Genomic DNA, 21,490 nt, shown 5'->3' with positions numbered 1-21,490 from the left:
TCTGTGAAACAGGCCACACACCCTCTCCTGTCTTCGGTGGCTGGTCTTCCACCCCAGCCCCTTCCAAGTGCCCACGCGTGCTTGTGACTGCCAAGAAATAAAGAGAACCGGCCAGACCTGAAGGTGAAATACTACCAAAAAGGAAAGCGATGAGACTGCTTTCATTGCATTTCTTCTCTCTTATCTTTGGTGCCCAGATATCAGCTTGGATTGAAAAGACAACAGTTTGGGGCATTTGGGAAGCCAAGTGTGGCCAGAGTCTGTGTCTGGCAGGCTGGTCTCTGGAGGGTTGGCTCAATAGGCCTTGCTTTTCCTCGCCCTGTCAGAAACAGGAGATACCCAGGCCCCAGCTCCACAAGGAGAAACAGGAATCTGGTTCAGACTTTGGGATGACCTCCCAGCAAGCTGTAGCATGAGGTTGTGCTTTTGGGGGTTGATGATAAATGGAATCCTGAAATGATACCCTTTTGGAGCTGAGGGTGGAGAGGATATTGAAGGACATCCATTCTGACCACCTTGCTTGGCCTCCACCTATCTGTAAAATGGGGATGTTGTTAGTATCTACCTTGTAGGGTTGTTGTGAGCATTACATGTAGTCATTCATGTAAAGCACTTGGAACTGTGCAAGGTGCAGACTAAGCACTTGATAACATTAACTGCCATTATCGTTGTTGCTGTTAATGGATGAGAAACCTGGGATCCAGAGAGGTAAAATACCTTGCCTGAGGTCCCCCAGCTGCCCTGGAGCAGACCTGGGACTGGAATGCAAGCCCAGTCTGCTTTGCCAGAAGCAGCTGTTTTGCCAGCATCTTTGGTCTCATTGCAGCCAAGAGCTCCAACCCATGGGCCCCTAATAGAACACGGCATGCGGAATGGTTTTAGTTTTGTTATGGCTACACGAGTGTGCTCAATGTCACCGCGTTTGTGTTTGATGCCCTGTTTTAGTTAAAAGTTCAGTGAAGCTGTGTGTGTGTGTGTGTGTGTGTGTGTGTGTGTGTGTGTGTGTGTGTTTGAGAGAGAGACAGAGAGAGAGGGAGAAAGGAAGGAATGAGGGAAATATGTTCCCTCCTCTATAATTTAGTGTACCCCTTTAGTCTATTAGCACGTTTTCACTTTTAACCTTTCACCCACTGAGCCTGGCATTTAAAATGCTATTAAACTCAATAATGTTTCCTATAAACAGCTTTAGAGGGATGGGAGATAATTGGAATGACATTTTTAATAGGCTCCTATTTCTCAGCCCCGTGTGCTGTGTGAACCCAATGAGAACTTGCAGAGAGTGGCTTGCTAGCTGTTTTGTCCTTGCTCTGAGATTCGCAGAGGGTGACAGGGTGAGGTTTTGGGGTGCCTTTTAAAGCACATAGTGGCTTTTATGCTGGAGAAGTAGAATTGCTTTTTTTGAGTAGCCTTTTTTTTTTTTTAATTAATTAACATGGCAAATGCAGGCACTGATCACTCTTTCCTCCTTCAGACGGCTTCAAGAAAGCACAGAGCCAAGTTTCTGGCCCCTCAGCCTATGAGAAGGACTCCTGCTGCAGTTTTGTGGACCAGCCTCATTTCTTACTCTTCCTCTTTGCTTCCAGTACATAATTTTTGGTCCTCTCCTGCTTCTATTTTATGTCATCATTCTATTTTATGTGTCATTTTATGGGTACCCTAAATTTGTTTTTTGAACACATTTTTAAAAAATCATGTTGAGGGGTACCTGAGTGCTTCAGTCAGTCGAGTGTCCAACTCTTGGTTTTGGGTCAGGTCATGATCTCGTGATTCGTGGGTTCGAGCCCCACATCGGGCTCTGGGCTAACGGTGCAGACCCTGCTTGGGATTCTCTCTCTCTCTCTCCTTCTCTTTACTCGCCCTGCCTACTACCTCTCCCAAAATTAATTAAAAACTTAAAAAAAATTAAAATCAGATTGAATGTGCCTTTTCTGCTGTAGAGTTGTGAGGTCTCAGGAGAGCACTGTTCCTCTCTGGGCCCCACATTTATCTTCTTCATCTGTGAAACAGGGATGCTAATGTCATCTTGCTGAGACCAGAGCAAAATGGGGGCAAACATGGCTGCCTACAGAGAAAGATGCACAGCCCAGAATGGTTTCTGCTGCTACTACCCAGGGGTTAGGGGTGGAAAAACACTGGAATTTGGTGCTTTTGCCTTAATCAAAGCCCCAGATCCTATTCTCTCAGAATCCTGTTCAGAAAACATTTGTTAAGCATCCATCTGTGGTTACTAACTATGGCTGCTTGCACCATTAGTTCATCTACTAGGTATTTATGAGATACCTACTATGTGCCTCACCCTGGGATGGACTCCAAGGAGAGGGAGAGGACATGCAGACGACGGGCTGAGGGGCAGCTAACTGAGCACAGTACGGGCTCCCCTACTTAATCACTGTATTCATTTAACAAGAGCTTCCTGAGTGCTGGCTGTGTCCTCGGCACCATTGTAGTCTATGGATTGGAGATAATCAAGACGAGTGAGATCACACTTTCCTAGAACTTATATTCCAGGGAAAGCAGAGTTCAAAAACAAGTAGGGATAAACCCTATAAGGTCATACACTTACAGTGGGTAAACTTTATAGTATGTAAATTATACTTCAAAGAGGTGTTAAAAAAAATCTTGGCCCTCATGGAGTCAGCAGTCAAGTTTGTCCCAACAGTTGATCCTTGTCCTTCACATATTTTGTGTCTCCCAGTGCTCCTCCTCGCTAAAATTTATTTGTGACTCTAACATCAACACTGGGCAATTGTGTGGTCATTTGTGAACATGCACACAGCAGTGGAAAATTTGAGTCACCCGATGAGCACATTCCCAGCTGATATCAAACAAGACCACGCTTTGCCTTCTAGTTTCAGCTTTCCTGTTGTAAGCTAGTGTCTTTTTTGTGGTCTATGCAGTGCCACATTTTGCAGGGGCGGGGCGGGGGGGGGTTGTTGCATTTTTGTGCTTCTTGTTGGTGATTTTGCTGTTTAAAATGGCTCTCACCCCTGGAGCTGAGGTGCTCTCTGTTGTTCCTAAGCATGAGAAGGCCCTGATACGCCTCACAGAGGACGCATGTGTGTTAGTAGGCTTCTTCAGGCATGAATTGTAGCGCTGTAGGCCATGAGTTCAGTGTTCATGCTTCAGCAATCTATTATAAATACAGCATCTTTACACAAAAGCACACATAAACAAGGTTGTATATTGATTGGTTCCAGGAAATGTTGTGACCACACTGTTGGTCTAACTCTGTATTTCTCCTGAGAGCAGTGGTCTAGCGTTTGCTAACTCAGTGTCCACAGTGACTTCATGGAACAGAACTGTGAATAACAAGAAGTGACTGTAAATTGTCTAAATAGCAAGTGTCTGTCTTCAAGGAAGAAAGAAGAGTGAGATGATTCTTTAGTAGCTAGAGTAGTGGACTCTATACATTTATATCCACTGTCAGAGCTCATTTTATTCTGCTGAGCTTTTTGGTGTTAAATATGCATTGACCTTGCAGGAAATATCAATGAAAAGCACTAGAATGTATAAAGAAATTTTTATAACATAGCCGGTTATTTATACATTGACATGAGTAAAGAAAAGTTGACCTGCACATTCTCTATGTTACTAACCGTACTTCAGACACTTTGATATATGTTGAATAGATTTGTATCTTGGTCCATATGATACTGAGCTAAAAATGTGATTTAAATATTATTTATAGGTTGTAATTCTTTTAAAATTTTTACTCTTTCATCCCTGTGTCAAGTTATATAAACATAGTTCAAGTTATAATGTCAAAATAAAAGGAACTAAATTCCAAATAGATACATGCATAGGAAAAGCTCTCAGAGAATTGCCGTCTAACATTCGGAGGGAGACTTGAATATGGGCTGCGGAAGGGATGAAAGCAAAGAACATAGAGAGGGTGGTTTTTACTTTACATATTTCTGAATTGTTCTGGTTTTTTTTTTCAAGTTCATTTATTTATTTTGAGAGAGAGAGAGAGAGATCAGGGGTGGAGCAGAAGGAGAGGGAGAGAGAATCCCAAGCAGGTCCACACTTGTCAGTGCAGAGCTTTTTGTGGGGCTCAAACCCACAAACTGAGATCATGACCTGAGCTGACATCAAGGGTTGGACACTTAACCAACTGAGCTACCCAGGTGCCCCTGGATTGTTCAGGGTTTTTTTTAAGTATTTATATTTCTTTAGAAGTTAACATAAAAATGGACTTATGACATTAATTAATTAAATAAATTCTGTGACGGGCACAGGAAAATTTCCAAGACAGAGAGCCTGACGGCCTTGCTCGGACACAGTGGTGAGAGCGAGTCTCTGCGTGAGTGGCCTTGCAGACTTGGCTGCACATGGGAGCGCTCCGAGGACCTTAGCGACATGCTCATGCCACAAAGGATCGGGTTTAATGGAGGGGGGTGGCCCAGGCATAGAGATTTTATTTTTTAAAAAAATTTTTAAGTAGTTTATTGTCAATTAGTTTCCATACAACACCCAGTGTTCTTTCCCACAAGTGCCCTCCTCCATCACCACCACCTCCCTTCCCCCTTCCCCTCCCCCTTCAACCCTCAGTTCATTTTCAGTATTCAATAGTCTCTCAAGTTTTGCGTTCCTCTCTCTCCCCAACTCTCTTTCCCTCAGGCATAGAGATTTTAAAAGCTTACCTAGGAATTCAAGTGTGTGAGTGAGAGTTGAACACCAGTTCTTGATACATGGAACTATAATGTATCTTAGGAATGGACTCTGGCCAACTTAAGGAGGCCCTCCGGGGGTTCATATGGCTGATGGGGGTCTGGGGCACTCTAAGACACAGCCTTGAGAACCGCAGAGGAAGAATCTGGTAGGCAACCAACACTGACCAGCAATTTCTACATTCCTGCCCGCATTTCTGAGTCCAGTAGAAGGGATCTGATCAGCTGGTCTTCTGTCCAGGGGGATTTGTATCTTGGTCTTCCTCCAGGAGGAAAATGGTCATCAGGGTGACCCCCAAACGTGCATGCATGCATGCATACACATAAAACACACACAGCTGGGGATACGTGATGCCCTCAGAGAGTAGGGAGTGGGTACTGGTCAGCCAAAACCTCATGGAGGTCCACTCCACTCCGGGAAGTTAAAAGATGGGTGTGTTTCCTGGATAAAACTGAAGGGAGCTTTGTGCCTAGAACATATGTAGTGTTTGGTAAATATTTTCTTCTTGTCTGTCTGCCTGCCTTTCTCCTCTGACTTCCCTTCTGCCGCTTCCACTGGCTTCCTCGTCTTCCCTTGCAGGAATTTCAGCCTGAGAAGACAAGGCTTACTCTCAAAGGAAGTCATGGCAGACAGTGTAGGGTCAGGCAGCTGGGTCAAGGATAACCAATGTGAGTAGAGTTCAGGAGGGGACACCACTGCGGCTGGAGTGGTGGGAGGGGGGGTTCATGACAGCGTGTGTTCAGGTGGCGTAGCAGCCGGATGGTGTCAAGGAGAAGGCTGTGGGTGACAGAGAGGTGACAGAGAGGATTACCAGTGTGTGGCACTGGGGCAGCTCCCACTAAAAAGAGGGAACAGAGCAGTTGAGTGAAGCAAGCCAGCACAGACTTAGCTTTCCATTTTCTGTCTTGTCCAGTGAGCAGTTCCTGAGCCCTTCCTGTGTGCATCTGGGTAAGCCCCTGTGTGCAAGGAGTGGCACCAGACAGGTACAAGGAGTAGACAGAAAGGGTCGTGGGGGGCGGGGGCAGTACAGGGTGCTCCCAGTGGAAGAAAGCATCCACCCTGTGAGCAGTTAGGGGAGGCTTGCTAGAGGAGGTATAGTTGAGCTGGATTATGATGGATAAATGAGATTCTGATCAGTAGAATTGGAGGGGGGATGTAACAGAAGTAGGATACAAAATGAGACGGCCTAAAACCCCCAAAAGGAAAAATAATGGGTAGCACATTTTGGCTAAAACAGTGACCATCTATTCTAAAGAAATACAGGCAATTGGGGGCACCTGGGTGGCTCAGTCCCTTGAGTGTCTGACCTCAGTTCTGTTCATGATCTCATGGTTTGTGAGTTTGAGCTCCACATCTGGCTCTTGGCTGTCAGCCAGCAGCCTGCTTTGGATCCTCTGCTCTGTCTCCCTCTCTCTGCCCCTCCTCTGCTCATGTTTTTTCTCTCTCTCTCTTAAAAATAATGAAAACATTAAAAAAAAAAAAGAAATATAGGCAATTGGACTAGAAGGGAGGTGGGGAGCACCCTGAAAAAGTCTTGTGGACCACAGTAATAAGATTTTGTGGTGGAGGTTGGGGAAGACCTCTGAATTTGGATAGGGCTTTGTGTTCTCCAGAGCGCCTTCTTATCCCTAGTCTCGTTTGACTTTTTCCCCTGTGAGCATGACAGAACATGTCCAAGACAACAGCACAAATACATGAGAAGGCTCGTGCATCGCTCTGTACAAAGAGCAAACGACACCCCACTGCAGAGAAGCGGGTCTCGGTGATGGAAAGAGTGGCCGAGGACAGCCACCTCCCTCCGGGTGTGCTGGGAGTCCCTCCTGGGGAGGGTCTTGGTTCCACGCTGCTTTCTGCCCCACCCAGTGTGTTTCCCCCACACCCATGGTGCAGGCTTCAAACCTTTTTGTTTAGAGGAGAACTAGCAAGTCTTTACTGTTGAAGGCGTATCCAGGGATCCCTCCTCACCTGGCCTCCTCCCCTGCTCCACACAGTGTGGGTGGTGCTTCTGAGCCCCAGCCGCACCTCAGAAATATCTGGGGAGGCTTCAACCACACTCACAGCTGGGCCAGCGCCACCCAGATCAGCTGGGATATTATAAATGTCACTGATCCCATGGACAGGGAAGCTGAGGCTTCTGTGTAAGGTTACACCTCGCAAATGGCCAAGGCAGCATTTGAACCCAGGTAGTTGATCATTCAGTCTGAGCTTTGAATCCCCACATTTTTGTCATCTCTTCCCCGCAGGCTGGATTGCCAGGGTACTGATTTGGCTATTAATAACCCAAGTGACAACCACAGATTTTTCACAGCACAAGATTTTATTTAAAGGCAGCTTTCTATATAAACAAGCCAGCAGTGCGGGGCATTATGTCTTGTCCCGTGTCCCACAACACACTAGATGTGAGATTCACAGCTGGAGTTCTCTGTTTCTGAAGCTCAGGTGTAGACTTTTGGGGCAGCTGTCCACCGTGCAGTTAGCCCGTGTGCTGGGGGAACCCCGGCTAGAGCCGACGCTTCTTGACGTCCACGTTGTCATTTTCTGTTAGCTCCCGTCTTGCACAACACTGGGCACCTAGAATGAACGTGATACATCCTTGAATGAACGGCAGGCAGATTTGTACCTTTAGCCCACAGCTGCCAAGCTCAGCTTATTTTGTTCCATCTGCAGTGGGTCCCGGTGTAGATATCATCCAGGGCCTTGCACTGTTTTGTTTGGTTTTAGTGAAGGTATTGGGAGGCACGTCATTAAAGGAAAATGAGGAAAGCAACAAACAACTCCTCATTAGGTAAAACCCTTCATTGGACAGGTCTGTGGGTCCCAGATACAAAAGGGGTGGGCCCTGGAGGCTGGTAGCAGGATCCACTTGTTTCTTTTGATGTGACCAAGAAGCTCAATTGGAACATTTTCTCTTTATTTTACAGGTCACCGCCAAGACTGCCTTCCTATTTATTTTACCTCAGTATAACGTTAGCGTGCCTACAGCAGGTAAGAAAACACCAGTCTCTGTCTCTCCCTGGCCCTGTTAACTCTGAAGGACTTGGACTTTTTAGATACTGAAACTCCACATCCACCATTGTAGGACCATTAAGATGCAGCCTCAGGCCACGCACAGCCCTCGGCCCATGGCTCTGCATTCTTGGGGTTCTTAGGCCCCCCCACCATCAGGAAGCAGGCCTTGCAGCTCCCGTTCAGCTGCAAAGCCCTGGGTGTCCTCTTGGTGAAGAAAGGGGGAAGTTTTTTCTGCTGAATCTATTTCTTTCTACAGTAGTACAGAGGTGAATTAACTTGGCTTTGAGGTGAGATTCTCTTCTTTGCCTGGCTCTACCAGTGACTCGCTGAAGGACTCTGGGGGCACACCCCGTGACCCATGGCTTACGGAGGATATGGTTCCAGTAGCCAGACTCTGGGGAAATCGTGCTTCAGGGACAGCCAAATCAGTTCCTTTGTCTGAGACTCAAACTGGGAGACACTAGCAAGAGAGGAGGGAAACTCCGTGCTCGTGAAGGAAGAGACCGGAAACACCGTGACCAGTGCTGGTAGTCTAGGAGGCAAGGCGAACGCTCGCTGCCTCCAAGGCACACCCAGCCCTGGTGGGCACGATGGGTTGCCCTGCTCAGTGCCATGCGATCCAAGGTCAGGTGGTGCCTTCCCCGCTCCTGTTCCTGGAGCTCTTTTTTTTTTTTTTTTCTTAAGCCGAAGCATAGTTGACACACTATGTTACGTTGGCTACTCCTGTCTCTTCAGAATGCTTGTAGCCAAGACACCTCTAGATCCTGTGGTATTTACTGTTTACTAATTTAAATTTTGTAGCTTTTTTTTGTTTCTAAAAACATTGTGATAAATTTAACATAACATACAACTTACCTTCTTAACCCTGTTTGAGTGTACAGTTCAGGGGCATTAAGCACATTCCCACTGTTGTGCACCATCACCACCACCCATCTTGCAAAACTGGAACTCTGTGCCCATTAAACAGTAACTCCCCACCTCACCCCCACCCCCCAGCCCCTGGCGATCCCATGCTACTTCCTGTCTCTAGGAAGTTGGCTATTCTAGGTACCTTATTCAGGTAGAATCATACAGTTATTGTCTCTTTGTGACAGGTTAAAATTTATTATATGGAAACATTTTTCAAAATGACTTTCAGAGGAAATTTATAAAATGCAGATAAACTTAGGAAGATAAACATCATATGACACCACCACCTAGCCCACTGTTACCATTAATGAATATTGATTCTTAACCCACTTTTTTGCTTTCAGCATATGATGAACCTTTTTTCCAAGCCATTAATTATTATTCTGTTTGATAAGATATTTTGAAAAGCTGCTGTCTTTTTCTTTTCTCCTTCCTTCCTTCCTCCTTTCCCTCCCTCCCTCCTTCCTTCCTTCCTGCCTTCCTTCCTTCCTTCCTTCCTTTTTTTCTTAAGAGAGGGATCATGAGCAGGGGAGGGGGGGCTCAGTACAGAGCCTGACATGGGGCCCCATCCCACGACCCAGGGATCATGACCTGAGCCAAAATCAAGAGTCAGATGTTCAACCAACTAAGCCCCACCCAGGTACCCCTGCAGATGATTTCTTAGTAGAAAAGAAGCTTTCACAAGCTATCCATTCAATCCTATATTATTGAATATTTAAGCTTCCAGTTTCTGTTGTAAACAGTGCCACAGTAAACATTCTTGGGACTAAATTTTTACATGCATTTATGATTATTTTCTCAGGATGTATTCCTATTACTGGATTTCAGGGTCAAGTGCTATGTACATTTTGAAGGTTGTAGGTTGTAGGGCGCCTGGGTAGCTCAGTCAATTAAGTGTCTGACTTCAGGTTAGGTCATGATTTCACAGCTTGTGAGTTCGAGCCCTGTGTCAGGCCCTGTGCTTACAGCTCAGAGCCTGGAGCCTGCTTCAGATTATGTGTTTTCCTGTCTGCTCCTCCCCTGCTCACGCTCTGTCTCTCTCTCCTTCAAAAATAAATAAATGAACAGGTAAAAAAAAATTTAAAGGTTGTAGGTTATATATATATATATATATACGCATTGCCAAATGCCCTCTGTCATTTAATTCTAATGACCCATAAGCCCTATTTTTTAAGTTTTTATTCTCAAATATAAAAGGGACAGCCTTTTTTTTAATGTCGGAATTCCAATTTATTAATTTATAAAGAAAGATCCAGCTATCAGATGTTATGTTGGTATTTTCATTGCATTTCTCCCTGAAGTCAATTTATATGGGATGCCAGATCACATCCCAACAGTGCTTTATTAATTTACCATGAGGAAGTATTGTCTTGGGGACTACAACAGCTGATGTGCATGTGACCAGGGCATGCTTTTATTGCAGAAAGGGCCTCGGAGATACTGTGGGTTCAGTTCCAGACCACCATCATGAAATGAGTAGCACAGTAAAGCTCATCAGAAGAATTTTTTGGTTTCCGGGTGCATATAAACGTTAAGTTTCCACTGTACTGCAGCCTGTTAAGTGTGCAATAGCATTATGTCTAAAAAGCAGTGTACCTACCTTGAGTAAAAAAGAGCGTGTTGCTAAAAAACACTGACCATCATGTGAGCTTTCAGCGAGTGGCAATCACTGGTCATGGATGACAGTAGCAAACATAATAATGAAAACCTTTGAAACATTTTGAGAATTCTCAAAATATGACACAGAAACAAGTGAGCAAATGCTGTTGGGAAACTGGTGCCAATTTGCTTGCTTGACGTAGGGCTGCCATAGTCTTCAACTTGTGAAAAATGCCGTGTCTGCAAAGTGCAACAAAGCAAAGTGCAGCAAAATGAGATATGCCTATGTTTGTAGACCGACGGCATGATCAGAGGGCTGATTTTTGAGTTTGAAACTTTCCCAGAGAAATTAGCAGGCAAGTGATACCCTAATAAGCCCCATCTCCAGGGCTGAGAAGGTGGACCGCGTGCTCCCGGGCTGAACCCGGAGCCTCTGAGCATAAAGAGCTTCCAGCAGGATTCGGAAGTCTGCAGCTGTTGATCATGTCATGCTCTCATTTGTTTCTTTTAAATCATTAATTAACTGACCAATCCCAACAGATGTTTGTGTGCCTCCTGTGCGCCAAGCCCTGGGTGTTAAGCAATTCCTAAAACATGTCTGCTTTCTTTCTTTCTTTTAAGAAATGGCTATTTTAAATTTTTATTAAGAAATAGTCCGAGAGGGATATGACTTCTTTATAGATAAGCAAAGAGGTAAGAATTACATCTGAGTTCTTAGAAACTATGAACAACTGAGAAGAGAGTGAAGTGAAATAACATTTTTAATTTTTACTTTTATTTTTAATTTTTCAATTTTTAAAACTTGAGTATAGTTGACACATAGCATTACATTAGTTTCCGGTGTCCAATTTTGTGATTCCACAAGTTTATATATTACGCTGTGCCCCTCACAAGTGTAGCTGCCATCTGTCACCATACAACATTATTACACTTCCGTTGACTATATTCCCTATGCTGTGCCTTTTATTACTGTGAGTTATTCATTCCATAACTGGAAGCCTGTATCTCCCACTCCCCTTCACCCATTCCTCCCATGCTCTTCCCTTCTCCACTCTGGGAATCATAGATATTTGTCTTTCTCTGTCTTATTTCACTTAGCACTTAGAGTGCCCTCTAGTTCTGTTCTTATTGTCATAAATGGCAAGATCTCACCCTTTTAAAAAAAAGTGTATTTATTTTGAGAGAGAGAGAGCAAGTCGGGGAGGGACAGAGAGAGAGAGGGAGAGCAAGAATCCCAAGCAGCCTCCATGCTCGGTGCAGAGCCTGGTGTGGGACTCAATCTCACAACTGTGAGATCATTACCTGAGCCAACATCAAGAATCAGACACTTGACTGACTGAGCCACCCAGGCACTGAGATCTCATCATTTTTTATGGCTGCGTAATATTCTGTTCTCACAGAATGGTTGTACCAATTTACATTCCCACCAACAGTGCGCAAGTATTCCCTTATTCACCACATCCTCACCAACACTTGTTATTTTTTGTGTGATTCTAGCCATTCTGACAAATGTGAGGTATTTTCTCATTATTTTCATTTGCATTTCACATGTCTGGTGGGCATCTGTATATATTCTTTGGAAACATGTCTATTCAGGTTCTCTGCCCATTTCTAATTGGATTATTTGGTTTTTTGGCATGGAGTTGTAGGAGTTCTTTATGTGTTTTGGATATTAATCCCTGACAAGATTTATTACTTGCAAATACCTTGCCCCATTCTGTAGGTTGCCTTTTTGTTTTCTTGACGGTTTCCTCTGGTGTGCAGAAGCTTTTCATTTTGGTATAGTCCCAATAATTCGCTTTCAATTTTGTTTCCCTTGCCTTAGGAGACATACCTAGAAAAATACTGCTATCACTGACGTCAGAGAACTTACTGTCTGTGTTCTCTTCTAGGATTTTTATGGCTTTGGGTGTCATTTTTAAGTCTTTAATTCATTTTGAGGTTTTTTTTTGTGTGTGTGGTGTAGGAACATGGTCCAGTTTCGTTCTTTTGCATGTAGCTGTCCAGTTTTCCCAGCATCATTTACTGAAGAAACTGTCTTTCCCCCATTATATATTCTTGCCTCCTTTGTCATAGATTAATTGGCTATGTAAGTATGGGTTTATTTCTGGGTTCTCAAATCTGTTCCATTGATCTTTGTGTCTATTTTTGTGCACAAAACATGTCTGATTTCTGACTCCTGGAGCTCACCATTTATTAGGAAAGGATAGATAATAAATAAGTAAACAATAAAAAAAAAATGGTTGTGGTGGGGTGGTGAGGGAATAGACAGGCTTATGTGATAGAGAAAAATGAAAAAGTAAGGACAAAAGATGCTGCTGTGAAGCAGACGTTAGAGCCAAGTATGGGTGGCTGGTTGTGTTGGGGACACAGGGAGAGGGTCCAGGCAGAAGAAAGAACATTCCAGGCACAGGGGTTAGCATGTGGAGAGGCCTACAGTGAGAAACAAATATCTTGACACATTCTGGTGGCTGAGCGAAGGCCATCGTGGCCAGAGCTAGCTAGGGTTGGCATTTTTCTCGGGTGCGGTTATTGAATTCTGTTCCTGGTGTGCTCGTCCAGTCCACAGTGAGCCCTGGGTAAAGGTGAAGGCCCATTCGAATCCATTCTGAATTGAGGAGGTTTCAGTTACTTTAGAAAGAGAGGATAAAGTATTGTTAAATAGCTTGTCCTTTGTTTAAGTCTTGCCATTTGGGGTTATTCGAAATATGACAAGCAAATAATCAAGAGAGGCAATGAAATCAGACTAGGCTGCTGAATTTTGCTTTGGCCTCCTTAATCACCAGCGCGGTGTGGTCATGTTTGGTTTGTAAGTACAGGAGGAACGCAGCCTTCTCGCGGGAAAACAGCGGTTCACAAGGATGGGTCTGCTGAGGTTGCCAGTTTTAGAACCCTCCTCCCAAATGTCTTTAAGGCTGAGGGTGCTTGGGAACGTATCCTTTTTGTGTATCCTGGGTAAATTCTCATTTCTAAGGTTTCTTCTTGAAATCGTGTGTAACTTGCTCAAGTCGATGTTTAAATTTGAATTTTAGTAGGGCGGTGGCTTTGTTCACACAAAGCAGTCTACCATTTCTGAGTCCCTGTGTCCCCCCTCTGCTGAGGTTTTCAAGTTCGATGGAAAATAGCTCATGGTAATGGTGATGGGTTTCTCGTCTCTGCCCTCTCGTCCCTTCCTCCCAGCTCTCAGCATCCGTTTATAGGGCTGAGGTCACAAAAATGCCGCAAACTGAGTGGCTTAACAACAGAAAGTTATTGTGTCACAGTTCTGGAGGCAAGAGGTCCAAGATCAAGGCATCAGGAGGGCCATGCTCCCTCTGCAGGCTCTGGGGCAGGGTCTGTTCCAGCCCTCAGTCCTGAAGCCCGTGGCATGGTATCACATGGTATCTACTCTGCGTGCATGTCAGTCTCTGCATCCACATTTCCCCCTTTTATAAGGACATCAATCATATTAGATTAAGGGCATTCTACTCCACCATGACCTCATCTTAACTGATTGTAGCTGCTACTGAATCTTTTTCCAAATAAGGTCACATTCTTAAGTGCTGGGGTTAGGACTCCCAACATAGGAGTTTGCGGGGATGCAATTCAACTCATAATCCCAGCCATGCATGTATGATTTGGTCACATTGTAATGAGCTGGTTGAGAAGATTAAGCCCCGTTCAGAGAGATGAACTCAAAGAGGAGACGGCGTTCTTGTTGCCGCGATAAGTTGTGCATCCTGGTGTAGCGCCTGCCATGCTGGCTTCCTTGTGTTTTTCTTTAAGGTCGACAGCAGTGAAGCAGAGTGTTCTCATTACCAAATCCCTGTCTCCTTATTTCCATTTTGCTACCCTGTTAGGGTCACCAGACTTAGCAAACACAAAGATGCAGCACCACCAGTTACATTTGAATTTCAGATGAACAGTGAATACTTTCTTTTTCAGTAGGAGTATATCCCAGACTATGCATGGGACATAATTACACTAGAATATTATTCTTTATCTATCTGAAATTTAAGTTTAACTGGTCGTCTTGTATTTTATCTGGCAACCATACACGAGCCCCCCAACTCTGGCACGGAATACGTTGTCTGGTTTCTGGTCTTACCATTAGAGTCTTCTTTCTGATGAAAATGCCACAAAGTGTCAATATTATGGCCAGAAGCATATAAAACGTAAAAGCTCAGAAAAAGATGTTTGATTCTTTACACAGACTCAAGGCCTGCTGGCTTTCCTTCTGGTCTAGAACAGGTGACCGCAAATGGGCTGAGCATTTGTAAGGTTGTTTTTGGTTGTGCCACTGACTTGCTGAATTATCTTGGGCGGGCCACGTGATGTTTGTTGTCTCCATCCTTCATCTGCAAAATGGAGAGCAACGGTCACACTCTCAACCTCAAGTAATCCCTGAAAACAGGAAGCCCTGAGAGTCCTCTTCCGTGCTTGCCACTCAAATGATCCACAGATCCGCACCATTCATGTCACTTGAGAACTTGTTAGAAGTGCGGGCCCCGGCCCCCACCACACACCTGCATCAGATCTTGCTATTTAAGGAGATCACAGGTGATTCCTGTGGATCCTGAAAAACGCTGTTCTAAGCGCCCTAGATAAAAGGCACCCGGCAGGCTTTCAAACGACCCTTTGCTTCCAACCTTGAAGGTAAGACAGGGTAACCTGCTAAATCCTGTGAATCGGTTGCATTTTTCTGTTCTCTTCCAGTTGTGGTTTTCCTAGAGCTCTTCCGTCTGAGGGGTGGGGTGGGGTGGTGAAGAGTACCACAGGCGGGATTTGGGTTCAGGCTGGGCTGTAGCTCCCTGAGAAGTCACGGCCACGTTTGTAAGGCAGTGTGGGCCGGGGTTGTGGTAGCTTTGATGTTCCTGAGCCTGCCTGTTGCTACACCCCTAGGACTACATGGCCAAGGGTGAGGGACTTCTTTGAGAGAAAGGTTTGTGGTCTTCAGAGGTGACAAGGACACATCCCCTGCCTGTCTTGTCCCACTTGGCTTTATCATCACCAGCTGCTGTGCAGCATTTTGCAGGGAGAGAGGCAAAGGCCGGGACCTCCCACACCATAGCCTGGCCGTGTTCTAGCCCCTGGTAGGATGAGATACGCCCCCGTGAAAACAACGTCAGACAGATGGTTTGCAAGCCTCAGTCAGCTGAAGGCCTTTGTCTGGGCCTCAGAGTGTGGTTTTGTCCCCTGGGCTGCTGGGCAGGAATTCATCTTGTCTTCTGCTTGTATCATGGATTTGAGACTGGCATCACATATCAAACTGAGTCCCTCTTTGTAAGATAATCTTGTGGGGGGACAAAGGGGAAGAGACAGGTGGGAAGCAGTGGCCCTGTAGATGGAGACCTGCTTGATGACCGTGAAAGCTACCCAACGTAGCTGGAGGCTATGGAGGCTCACCTGGCCGGCCCCATACTTTCCCACTGACGGAGCTGAGACCCATGCATTCCCAGGGGCACACCAAGGCTGGGCTGCTCACACCCCATGCAGCACCGGGGCCCAGGCAAGCCATGGGAAGGCTGGCTTTGCCAAATTGGGCAGCGGGGAGAGGGCAGACCCAACCAGGGGGGCAGAGACCTGACTCTGTCCCGGCCCCATGGCCCAAACAGCCACCAAGGTTCCCTTTGGCCCTGAGGTCCTGTCTGTATGAATAAGAGAAAACAAACCACAGTCCCCAGTGTCTCTAGCTTTATTGTTCAACCATCTGAAAATGAGTGGGGAGCCTCTGACCCAGGACTGACAGCCAGCCCTGAACCTGATTTTTCCCCCCAGCCTCAGTGAACTGAAACTTGTTAAACCTACTGCCTCACTCTGTTTGTTCAGTTCAAATAAAATGCCACAGACAGAGTATTAGAGTGGCTTCTAAACAACAGAAACTCACTTCTCACAGGTCTGGAGCTTAGAAGCCTGAGATACGGGTGCCGGCCTGTTCGGGGGAGGGCTCTCTTCCAGTCACAGATGTCTTGTTGTGTCCCTGGCAGTGTGTGGGGGCCAAGGAGCTCTGTGGACTCCCTTCGAAGGCCCCAGTCCCATCCGTGAAGGCTTCGCCTCATGCCCTAATAAGCACCCCCCAAAAGCCCCTCACCTGTAACACCTTCACATTGCTATTAGGACCCCGATATGTGAATTTGGGGACACCCCTTTGGACCAGGACAGGTACTATCTCTGCCTAACAGTTGTGTAGAAAAGTGGACACACTGGAAGTAGTCAGCTCAGTGAATTTTCACAAAGTGAGAACATCGGCATCTCAAAGGTGACCCCCTTCCAGCCTAGACTTGATCTGACCCAGTTCCCTGCTGCAGCCCAGAGGATCCATCCCCTTCAGGGTGCGGTTCCAGAGGTTTAAGCAAGCGGAGCCCGAGTTGCTGTGGCTAATTGTTTACCAGCCTCGTGAGTTTTCTTGCTCTCTCCCTCCCCTCCCACATACCCTCTGATCTGGACCCCACCCCGCATTTTTACTTCTGCACATTCCTGGCCTTCTGATCAAATCCTTTCTTCTGTCTCGCTAGGATAATTGTTTTCTTATTCGGTTCTTACTGAAATGATTTTTGTTCCTAATTTAACAATGGACTTGTTGACATTGTTATTTTTTATCTAGAGGGGGGAAGAAAGCTGTGATTTCAGATTTTTCTTTCTTTTTTTGCATGGGATCCTTGTGGAGTTATTTTTCCTTTATGGCTCTCAATGAATTTTTTTTCTTGACGTTCATGCTTTCTCTCCTGTAGGTATTCTCTACGTGCTGCATTGTTGTCTGCCCAGATGGGTTGTATATAGAAGCCTCAGGTTTATAAACTGAAGTGGGGGCTGAGTGTGTGCTTGGCACCTAGGACTTACTATATTCCTTTTCTTGAAGGCCTGGGGAGGGTTGTAGCTTTATTAAAAAGAAAAAAATTGGGGGAGGGCATCTGGGTGGCTCAGTTGGTTTGGCATCTGACTTTGGCTCAGGTCATGATCTCTCGGTTCATGGGTTGAGCCCTGCATCAGGCTCTGTGCTGACAACTCAGAGCCTGGAGCTTGTTTCAGATTCTGTCCGCCTCTCCCCTGCTCACTCGCTTGGGTGCACGCTCTCGAGTGCGCGCACGCTCTCTCCCACCCGCCCGCTCGCTTGCTCTCTCTCTCAAAAATAAAATAAAACATTAAAAAAAATTAAAAATAAGAATGATACATCAAGAAAACAAGTCATAAATTAGGCCCTTTATTTCCAAATTCTCTTTAATGCTTACCTCATTTTTGCTGTATCTTTTTACATTGTGAAAGTATCCTTTCCTTATCTTTCTGTCTTACTAGAGAATTGTTGAAAACCTATCCCAAGCCATGCAAGATTGGGTTAAAATGGTGACCTTGAAGGTTCCTCGGCCAGATCTTTAATTCCGTGGTTGGGGGTGGGGATGGGGGCAGTGTGAGGAAGGATCGTATAAGGGTGTGTATTTCTGCTAGTGCTGCCATGGCCAAGTCCCACAGACTGAGTGGCTTAAGTAACAGAAATTTATTGTCTGACTGCTCTGGAGACTAGAAGTTCCAAAATCAAAGTGTCAGCAGGTTGGCTCACTTGTGGGCTCTGAGCCAAAGATCTGTTCCAGCCTCTCTCCTTGGCGTATATACGGCGGTCTTCCTTGTGTGTGCCTCTGTGTCCAAATCCCAAACCCTTTTTATTAAAGATTTTTTAAACATATATTTATTTTTGAAAGTGAGGGAAAGCACACAAGCGGGGAGGTGGTGGAGAGCGAGAAGAGGTCAGAGGATCCAAAGTAGAGTCTGTGCTGATGGCAGAGAGCCTGATGCGGGCTTAAACTCGTGAACTGCAAGATCATGACCTGAGCTGAAGTTGGATGCTTAACCCACTGAGCCACTGAGGAGCCCGCAGATTCCCCTTTTTAAAAAAAATTTTTAATTGATTTTTGAGAGAGAGAGAGAGAGAGAGAGAGAAACAGGCAGACAGACAGCATGGGCAGGGATAAGTCAGAGAGAGAGGGAGACACAGAATCCAAAGACAGGCTCCAGGCTCTGAGCTAGCTGTCAGCACAGAGCCCGACCCAGGGCTTGAACCCACGAACCATGAGATCATGACCTGAGCCAAAATCGGATACTTAACCGATTGAGCCACCCAGGCGCCCCCAGATTTCCCCTTTTTGCAAGGTCACTAGTCACATTGGATTAGGGCCCACCCTTATATTCTCATTTAAGCTTGATGACCTCTGCAAAGACCCCGTGTCCCACTGAGGTCATGTTGTGAGGTGGTGAGGGTTAGGACTTAAACGTCCTCATTCAGGGATGAGGGGAGCCACATTCCAGCCCATTCCAGCTGAGTGAGTGTGAGGCCCATGGCGATGCTTATCATCTGGGAGGCCAGCGGGGGTGTGGCCTGGAGGCCTGGCCACACAGGATAAGAGTAGAGGTCAGAATGTTGCCCTGTGAGGCTGTGGGCCCCATGCCTGCTCTCAGCCCCACTCCCCCTGGCACCTTGGGGAGAAGGCTGGCCTTCAGGGAGTCAGACAGCAAGGAGGCCTAGGGAGAGGCGACGGGCCTCAGCCCCGTCACTGGCAGCATGGCTGGGGTCTTAGCCCACTCCTGACTAGCTGCTGGACTCTTGACCTCAGCTGCCCTGTCTGTAAAATGGGACTAATACTCAGGATTCCTGGGAGGGGTGAATGATGCCGTGCCCAAGATGTGTTCACTACAGTGCCTGGCACAGAGCTACATGCTCAATAAGTGGCTTATGGCTGTTTGTATTCTTTACCATAAAAAAGCATCCAAATGGGAGTACTTTTTATATGTGGTACATGGTGACAGTTCTGTTCATTTAGCTTCTCATTCTGGTAGAAGTGGTCAGAATGATCTCTGTTGGTGTAGCACTTGACAGTTTATAAGTCGTTATCTACTTGATCTTTAGAGCTTTGTGAGAAAAGGTAGATGGCATTATCCTCATTGTCCAGAAGGGGTAACTGCGGGCAGAGAGACCCTGGGTCACATGATGGGCCAGTGGCAGCATTAGAAATGAGCTTCAGGTCGTTTCATGCCTTGTCTGGGTCCCCCCCCCCCCCAAAAAAAGGGTTGGGAGTTGGCAGCCAAGTGAGAAAGACAGCACTTTTTAATTTACTTTGTACAAAGTGGAAGAATTATTTTTTGAACAGGAAATACACTCACATGTCCAAAAAGTCAAAGTCTTGTTCTCCCCTGAACTCTCCTCCTTTGACACTCCATCCCCTGTGGATAATGCCTGTTTTTTCCTGTGTGCTCTTCCTGGATTTATCGCCTCACCTTCCACTGTTGCTTTATGCAGACATAAATATGCATATTTCTTTTCTTCTCTTTCTCATGTAATTGGTAGAAAACTAGCTTTTTTTCCCCCACTAAGTAATGTATCCTGGATACCCTTCTAGGTCAACAGGTAGAGAGCTTCATCATGTTATTGACAAACTTTGAGATGTGGCACCTGTAGTGATGCATTCATGAGGGTATGGCACGGTGACCTTGTACACAGATGCACACCCATGCCGCCATTGCCTAGAGCAAGATAGCACCTTTCCCGCTGATACCCCCTCCTACAGCAGCCATGGGTCCTCCTTCTAAGTCTCCTGATTTTTATTCCATGTTTTTGATCTTTGTTTCTTCCTGATTTTATTTTTTATTTTCTTTTTGCTTTTTAATTTTTTTTTTTTTTGAGAGCGTGCACGCCAGCAGGGGAAGGGCTAGGGGAGAGAGTGGGGCAGTGGGCTCTGCACTGACAGCAGAGAGTCCTGAGTGGGGCTTGAACTCCACAAACGATGAAATAATGACCTGAGCTGAAGTCGGACACTTAACCGACGGAGTCACTCAGGCATCCCCTCTCTGATTTTAAAAAAACAGATCCGTTGTTTATATCAGCGCTTCTTAAATGTTAATGTGCGTCAGAATCATGTGGAGATGTCGTTAGGCATGGAGTCCTGGGCCATCCCGAGGTTCTGGTCCAGCAGGCCTGGGGTCGGTCTGCAACAGCCCATGTTTCCAAGCCCACAGGTGATGCCTGCTCTGTTGGTCCACAGCCACACTTTGCGTAGCCCCAGTGTATAAGAACTATGGGCTATTTAACCTGCCCTTCATAGATGAAAACAACTTGGATTGCTTCCATTATTTATTGTTCAAAACAGTGCTGCCTTGCATAACCTCTTCACATGTCATTGTGAACATGGCCAGTATCACTACAAGATAAATTCCTAGAAGTGGAGTCACCAATTCAAAGGGTTGATGCACTTACCGTCTCCATAGAAATTGCCAAGTTGCCCTTCGAAAGGGGTGGTCCATTTTGCACTCCATCAGTGGTGTGTGAAAGAGAGCCCGTTTCTCCACAGCCTCAGCAAGAGTCTATTGTCAAGCTGTGGATTTTTCCCAATCTGATAGGTATGAAATGGTGGCTCATTGTAGTTATCATTTGCATTTCCCTTCTGTGTAAGGTTGAGCATCTTTTAAAATGCGTCCGGGCCATCTCTGTTTTTTTCTGTAAATTGTTCATCTCCTTTGCCCATTTTTGTGTTGGATTGTTGATCTTTTTATCCTCAAGTGCTTTACATATTAGCAAGATTAGTCCTTTGTTTATGATCTGAATTATAAATATTTCCTCCTTAAATTATCATTTCCCTTTTGATTTTGCTTGTGGTGTTTTTTCTTTGTTGTTGTTCTTTTTTTGTTTTTGTTTTATATCCGAGTTCTTCTTTTCAGACTTCAAACTAACATGGAGACAGAGTTGGCCATAAGCACAGAAACTCATAGAAAGTACATCTTATAAATCCAGATGTGCGGGCATTAGGAAAGGAACCAGGAATGAGAGGCAGCCAGGTTGGGCAGTGGTGCTCTTTGAACAACCAAGTTTCCACACAAAGGCAAGAAGTCTCGTCGGCAGGTGCCCAGACGCTAAGGATCTGAGAGGTAGATGGACGGCTGCAGAGAGCCGCCATCCAGCCCCAGTCATGGGAGGAGGTCCCAGACCGCACAGTAGTGCCCGGAGGGGATGGGATGGGAACGCATGAGGCAGACGGGAGAAGCTGCTTACAGGTGACACCAGAGGAAACGGGAATGCATCCCTTAGTCATAGGAAGCAAAACGGGGTGTCACTAAGATGTTACTCCCATAAAGGGGCAGCTGCTGACTGAGGCTATTTGTCAAAACAGCCAAGGCTGTTACTGATTATTCTAGCTCTCTTTCTAAACTGTGATCAAAGATCAGCCAAGCAGATGGGACTTTTGATGAGGGGTGTGAGTAACTCCTCTGCAGGTGGAAGATTATTACTGAAGGTATGTTCTTCCGAAGCTAGATGGATGCCTGCAGAAGGGCGTATCGACAT

General features: G+C 45.8%; 1 protein-coding gene across 2 annotated transcripts in view; it reads left to right on the top strand.

The window, feature by feature from the left end:
- Positions 1-21,490, top strand: part of TRAM2 (translocation associated membrane protein 2) — an 81,185-nt gene that overhangs the window by 34,650 nt on the left and 25,045 nt on the right. For both annotated transcript variants that reach the window (XM_029943617.1, XM_029943618.1), the window contains one exon: positions 7,593-7,656. In XM_029943617.1, the coding sequence (XP_029799477.1) occupies positions 7,593-7,656 (64 nt within the window). The remainder of the gene's footprint in view (positions 1-7,592; positions 7,657-21,490) is intronic.

The sequence above is a fragment of the Suricata suricatta genome, chromosome 7 (assembly GCF_006229205.1).
Source record: "Suricata suricatta isolate VVHF042 chromosome 7, meerkat_22Aug2017_6uvM2_HiC, whole genome shotgun sequence".
Lineage (NCBI taxonomy): Eukaryota > Metazoa > Chordata > Mammalia > Carnivora > Herpestidae > Suricata > Suricata suricatta.
The sequence above is the reverse complement of the archived record's forward strand: the minus strand, read 5'-3'. Positions and strand labels throughout refer to the sequence as shown.